The sequence below is a fragment of the Arachis ipaensis genome, chromosome B2, assembly GCF_059453495.1.
Source record: "Arachis ipaensis isolate K30076 ecotype BB chromosome B2, ASM5945349v1, whole genome shotgun sequence".
Taxonomy (NCBI): domain Eukaryota; kingdom Viridiplantae; phylum Streptophyta; class Magnoliopsida; order Fabales; family Fabaceae; genus Arachis; species Arachis ipaensis.
This window is the reverse complement of record NC_142437.1, coordinates 50986892-50993772: the sequence shown is the minus strand read 5'-3', so window position 1 is coordinate 50993772 and position 6881 is coordinate 50986892. Positions and strand designations below refer to the sequence as shown.

The window sequence follows — 6881 nt, the reverse complement described above, 5'->3', positions numbered from 1 at the left end:
AAGTATATAACATATACATATATAGGGTGCGGGTTGGTCGGGTAGGGTTGAAGCTCAACCCGCACCTTACCCGACCCGCACGAAAACCCTACCCGCACCCTATCCTACCCGCTGCGGATCGGGTTGGCAACCCTACCCGATCGGGTGGGGTCGGGTTGGGTACCTGCGGGTAGGGTACATATTGCCGCCCCTAGATTGAACAGAGGTTGGGTATTTCTGGATAGAGATCTGGCGGATGTGAACGCATCATGGGTCCGTGAGTTCTATTCCAACTATTATAGGATGACCCTTGATGCAGTGCAGCTTAGGGGTAAGCAGATCTTAGTCACAGAGGAGTCAATACAGGATATCCTCCACTTCTGGCTTAAAACAGATGATACAGATGGTTTTCAGAAGGCCGAGGAAGCTATTCGATTTATGAGCTTTGATTGGGATGCCGTCCGACATACTATAGCCATTGATCTTGATGTTCCGTAGGCTATGGGAAAGTCGAAGGAAACTCCACGGGATATCAAGGTTGATTATCTAAATGATGAGGCTAGGCTGTGGCAACAGATACTGAGCAATTATGTCATGCCTAGCACTCATGAGTCAGAGGTGTCAGTTGCTATGAGCCACCTTATTTGGTGTGTCATGGAAGGGAAGGACCTATACCTTCCAAGACTCATCAGGAAGTATATGTCTAGAGTTCATGTCAGAGGCACCTTGGCTTTTCCTTATTTGATCACTCAGATGGCTACTCGAGCTAAGGTGCCTTGGAAGCCCCAGGATGAGAGACCACCGATTGCCGATTGCAAGAAGGTTATTTGGCACGGCAAGTGGTTTGGACCTCTAGGCCACAGACCACATAAGACTACTCCCACTGAGGCGGCCACATCCTCAGCAGCACTACCTACTTCAACAGCACTATTATCCACTTCTCAGATAGTTTACCACCTTGTGCAGCGCCTTTTCGAGGGCATTGATCAGATGGAGTGCCACAATCAGCGATGCTATGAGCAGTCGGAGTGTTGCAACAAGCGACGCTATACCCATCTGAAGCTGATTATGACTACTGGGCGTACGGACATCCCCTCTGAGCCTGACACACCCTCGGAGCACTCTAAGGAGGAGGAGGACCAGCAGGAGGTTGTGCAGCATGAGGCGACTCAGCCTGAGCATTTGACAGAGGCACCGACACTTGCAGCAGACAGTAGACCAGTGGGCGATGATCCTTCTCACCTAGCTTGATTGAGAGCATTGATGAGCGGATAATTTATACGCTTTTTGGCATTGTTTTTAGTAAGTTTTTAATAGGATCTAGTTACTTTTAGGGATGTTTTCATTAGTTTTTATGTTAAATTCACATTTCTGGACTTTACTATGAGTTTGTGTGTTTTTCTGTGATTTCAGGTAATTTCTGGCTGAAATTGAGGGACTTGAGCAAAAATCAGATTCAGAGGTTGAAAAAGGACTGCTGATGCTGTTGGATTCTGACCTCCCTGCACTCAAAGTGGATTTTCTGGAGCTACAGAACTCAAAATGGCGCGCTTCCAATTGCGTTGGAAAGTAGACATCCAGGGCTTTCCAGAAATATATAATAGTCCATACTTTGGCCAAGAATTGATGACGTAAACTGGCGTTCAACGCCAGCCTTCTGCCCAAATCTGGCGTCCAGCGCCAGAAAAGGATCCAAAACCAGAGTTGAACGCCCAAACTGGCACAAAAACTGGCGTTCAACTCCACAAATGGCCTCTTCACGTGCAACACTTAAGCTCAGCCCAAACACACACCAAGTGGGCCCCGGAAGTGGATTTATACATCAAATACTTACTCATGTAAACCCTAGTAGCTAGTTTATTATAAATAGGACCTCTTACTATTGTATTAGGCATCTTTGGATTACCTTATGATCCTTTGATCACGTTTTAGGGGGCTGGCCACACGGCCATGCCTGGACCTTCACTTATGTATTTTCATACGGTAGAGTTTCTACACTCCATAGATTAAGGTGTGGAGCTCTGCTGTTCCTCAAAGATTAATGCAAAGTACTACTGTTTTCTATTCAATTCTTCTTATTTCGCTTCTAAGATATCCATTCGCACCCAAGAACGTGATGAAGGTGATGATTATGTGTGACGCTCACCACCATCTCCCCTATGAACGCGTGTCTGACAAACACTTCCGTTCTACATGAAATAAGCTAGAATGAGTATCTCTTAGATCTCCTAACCAGAATCTTCGTGGCGTAAGCTAGAATGATGGCGGCATTCAAGAGAATCCGGAAGGTCTAAACCTTGTCTGTGGTATTCCGAGTAGGATTCAATGATTGAATGACTGTGACGAGCTCCTAACTCGCGATTGCAGGGCGTTAGTGACAGACGCAAAAGGATAGTAAATCCTATTCCAGCATAATCGAGAACCGACAGATGAATAGCCGTGCCGTGACAGGGTGCGTGAGCATATTATTCACTGAGAGGATAAGATGAAGCCATTGACAAGGGTGATGCCTCCAGACGATTAGCCGTGCCGTGACAGGGCATTGGATCATTTTCCCGTGAGATGACCGAAAGTAGCCATTGACAGTGGTGATGTATCACATAAAGCCAGCCATGGAAAGGAGTAAGACTGATTGGATGAAGATAGCAGGAAAGCAGAGGTTCAGAGGAACGAAAGCATCTCCATTCGCTTATCTGAAATTCCTATCAATGAATTACATAAGTTTCTCTATCCCTTTTATTGTTTATTTTAATCTAATAAAATATCATGTTTAAATCCGCCTGACTGAGATTTACAAGGTGACCATAGCTTGCTTCAAGCCAACAATCTCTGTGGGATCGACCCTTACTCACGTAAGGTTTATTACTTGGACGACCCAGTACACTTGCTGGTTAGTTGAACGGAGTTGTGTCCACACATAGTAAAGAGCCATAATAATGATTCCATACAATAACAAAGAGTACTACATTAATGTGATCACAATTTCGTCCACCAAGCATCGAGGACGATGCTGTGATTTAAGTGTGGGGAGGTTGCCTTCATCGGCAGAGTTATATTTTGGTGAACCATTTAGACAATTCTGCTTTTATTTTTTGTTTTACTTTTCAGTATTTGCACATTTTTACTTTATTGCACTTTCAGCTTTTGTATATATTAATTATTATGGATACTTTTGAGTTTATCGCATTTTGCACTTTGGTTTGTATACATGTTAGATTTTTAGTTTGAGTTGCACTTTTAGTTAATAGTACATATATATAGTTATTTTGGTCTAGTAGTTGTGATTTGGATAAATGTGGATTGTTGAGCTTAGTTTACCCCTTTTGCATATGAGAATTTGGTTTGATTGAAAATAGGGAGTGAACTACAAATTTTTTACTTTTCTTAATCACAGCATTACATTTAGTATATATATAATATAAGAAATGTTGGTCAAATTGATAAAATTTTCAAGGAATGTATCTTTTTCTTAAAATGGGCATTAAGATTCACATTGATTTAAGTTGAAACCTTTTGAAACTTGCATGATGTATTACAATTTGGAATATGGTTTTTGAGCTAAGAACACACAACCTGTAAGTTTTTGAGCCTAATTATATAGTTACATTAATTAACCATGATTTTTATTCTTGTGTATTTTCATCTCTATGATTGTAATCTTTGGTTTGTTCCATTCTATATGTCCATTATTTAGTGTATATTCATGCATTTATGTGATTGAGGCTATCATTTGATTATAGCTCACTTATCCCAAATAGCCTACCATTTCATTTGCCTTTGTTTGCCACTTTGAGCCTTTTTAACCCCATTTGTTCTTTATATTACCACATCACTAGCCTTAAGCAAAAAAATAATTAATTATCCTATTTGAATCTTTGGTTAGCTTAAGATAGTGAGTGTGTGTCAACTAAGTGTGGGAAAATGTGAGAACTTTGGTTGATGAGAATGTGTTTTATTTTTATTGACAAATATTGAGAATTTAGGTGTATACTCGTGTGAAATTATAAAAACCATATGCATTGATGTATTATGCTTTAATTTATGAAAAAAAAGCAAAAAAAAAAAAGAAGAAATATATGAATAGGGGATAAACTCACCCCAATGCTAAGTTCAATAAAAAGATCAATGCATATGTGATGGAACTAGAATTGATACGCTAGTGTGTGAAAATATTCAAAAGTGAGATTTTGGGTGACTAAGCTTGATTTTAGAATTGTATAGAGAGTGTGCATGTATTAGCTGAGAACTTATGTTAGTCAAAGATTCAATTGTTAGCTCACTTGGCCATACATATATCCTTACCCTTACCTTATCCCCATTACAACCTTGAAAAGCCCTCATAATGTTTGCATTTGTACACTAAATATTTGTTGATTGGTTAGATGAAGAAAAAAGTTTTAGAAATCATGATTAGAGGAGACTTGAGTGGCTGAAGTCTAAACACTTGAGCGATTAGAGTGCATATACACATCTGGTGAGGGTTCAATTGTTCAATTCCATATGTCCATATTTGATCATTGCTTATCTTGCAAGTTTGTGAATTCTTTTGCATAACTCAACTCAATTGTGAATGTGCTTTGATATGATTGAATTAGCCCTTGATTGTGCATATATGATTTCTTAGAAATTTAACTCACTTTGACCACATATATGCTTATATATATATAAATAGATAATAGTAGAAGTATTTTACATTTAGTTGCATTCATATAGATAGGTTGCATTCCATAATTCTACCATCCCTCTTCACCCCTTTTTAGCTTCTCTTGAACTTAGCATGAGGACATGCTAATGTTTAAGTGTGGGGAGATTGATAAACCACTTTTTTATGGTTTATTTTGTATTGAATTGAGTGGATTTTATCAATTATTCTCACACTTATCCATATAAATTACATGTTTTACATTTTCCTTCCTAATTTTGTGCTATGATTGAAAACATGCTTCTTTGACCTTAAATTACTAATTTTTAATCCTCCTTTATTATCATTTGATGCCGTGATATGTATGTTAAGTGTTTCCGGAGTTTATAGGGCAGGAATGGCTTGGAGGATGGAAAGGAAGCACGCAAAAGTGGAAGGAACACACGAAAGTGTAGTTTTGAGAAGCTAGCAGCGACGCGCACGCGTGGACGACGCGTATGCGTGACTACTGTGGGAGACAAGCGACGTGTACACGTGAATGACGCATACGCGTGACCAGGATTTTGTCAAGCGACGCGTACGCGTGGGCGACACGTACGCGTGACAGAGCGTCACGTGCTGCAATTTGCAAAAAACACGGGGGGCGATTTCTGGGCTCCTTTTTGACCCCGTTTCAGGTCCGAAAATCCAGATTAGAGGCTGTAGAGTGGAGCTGGAGGGGGAATCAATCATACAACATTAGTTAGGTTTTAGATGTAGTTTTCTAGAGAGAGATAGGCTCTCTCCTCTCTCTAGGTTTTAGGGTTTTTAGCTTTAGTTCTTCTAAATTTCAGATTTCTATTATACTTTAATTAGCTCTCTTATACTTTTATTTGTCCTAGTACTTTAGTTTATCTATCTTCTCTTGTTGATTTATGTACTCTCCAATTTAGTTTATCAACTCTTGATGTTAGATTCAATTTCCATATTAATGCAATTTGAGGTTTTCATGTTTATGAGTGTTTTCTTTAATTTGTTGATATTGTTTCCTCCTGCTTTGGTTAGTTTTAGATTTTTCTATGTCTTGTTAGTTTCTATGTTTTTATGTTATACCTTCCAAGTGTTTGATAAAATGCTTGGTTGGATTTTAAATTAGGTTTTTACGTTCTTAACTTGGATTGATCAATTAGAGACTCTTGATTTATCAAAATTCTTTTGTTGATTGGTGATTGAAACTTGCTAGTTGGCTTAGGCTTCACTAAATCTAGTCTTTGATTAGGACTTGTGAACTTAAGTTGATTTTTCTTCACTTGACTTTCCTCCATTGTTAGAGGTTGACTAAGTGAAACCAAAAGGTAATTACCATCACAATTGATGATGATAATAAGGATAGGAATTCCAATTCACAATCCTCGTTAGGACTGTTTCTTAGTTGTTATTTTATTCCTTGTTATTTACGTTACTTTCCTCTTATCACAAAACCCAAAAATATACTTTCTCATAACCAATAATAACTACACTTTTCTGCAATTCCTTAGGAGACGACCCGAGGTTTAAATACTTCGGTTGATTTTTATTGGGTTTGCTTTAGTGACAAACAAATTAAATTTTGATTGAGGATAATTTGTCGGTTTAGAACTATACTTGCAACGCGAATTTTTGTGAAAATCTTTACCGACAATTTTCCTCTGTCAACAGGACCGGTTGATTCTTGTGTGTTTTCTTCTCTATGATTGTAATCTTTGGTTTGTTCCATTCTATATGTCCATTATTTAGTGTATATTCATGCATTTATGTGATTGAGGCCATCATTTGATTATAGCTCAATTGACCCAAATAGCCTACCATTTCATTTACCTTTGTTTGCCACTTTGAGCCTTTTTAACCCCCTTTTATTCTTTATATTACCACATCACTAGCCTTAAACAGAAAAACAATTATTTGTCCTATTTGAATCTTTGGTTAACTTAAGATAGTGAGTGTGTGTGTTAATTAAGTGTGGAAAAATGTGAGAACTTTGGTTGATGAGAATGTGTTTTGTTTTTATTGAGAAATATTGAGAATTTGGGTGTGTACTCATGTGAAAGTATAGAAACCATATGCATTGATGTCCTTTGTATAAATAATAATTTCATAAAAAAAATAAAAAAAGAAAAAAAAGAAAAGAAAAGAAAAAGAAATAATGAATAGGGTACAAAATTACGCCAATGTGAAGTTCAATAAGAAGATCAATGCATATGTGATGGAATTGGAATTGATACATGAGTGTGTGTATATATGT

General features: G+C 38.0%; 1 protein-coding gene across 1 annotated transcript; it reads left to right on the top strand.

The window, feature by feature from the left end:
- Positions 1-732: 732 nt before the first annotated feature.
- On the top strand, positions 733-1230 carry LOC148573954 (uncharacterized). The gene has a single exon (XM_088504589.1). The coding sequence runs from the start codon at positions 733-735 to the stop codon at positions 1228-1230; it is 498 nt and encodes a 165-aa protein (XP_088360715.1).
- The last annotated feature ends 5651 nt before the right edge of the window (positions 1231-6881 follow it).

Excerpts from the sequence above, each read along its gene's own strand:
- LOC148573954 (XM_088504589.1), top strand. The coding sequence starts at position 733 with ATGGCTACTCGAGCTAAGGTGCCTTGGAAGCCCCAGGATGAGAGACCA.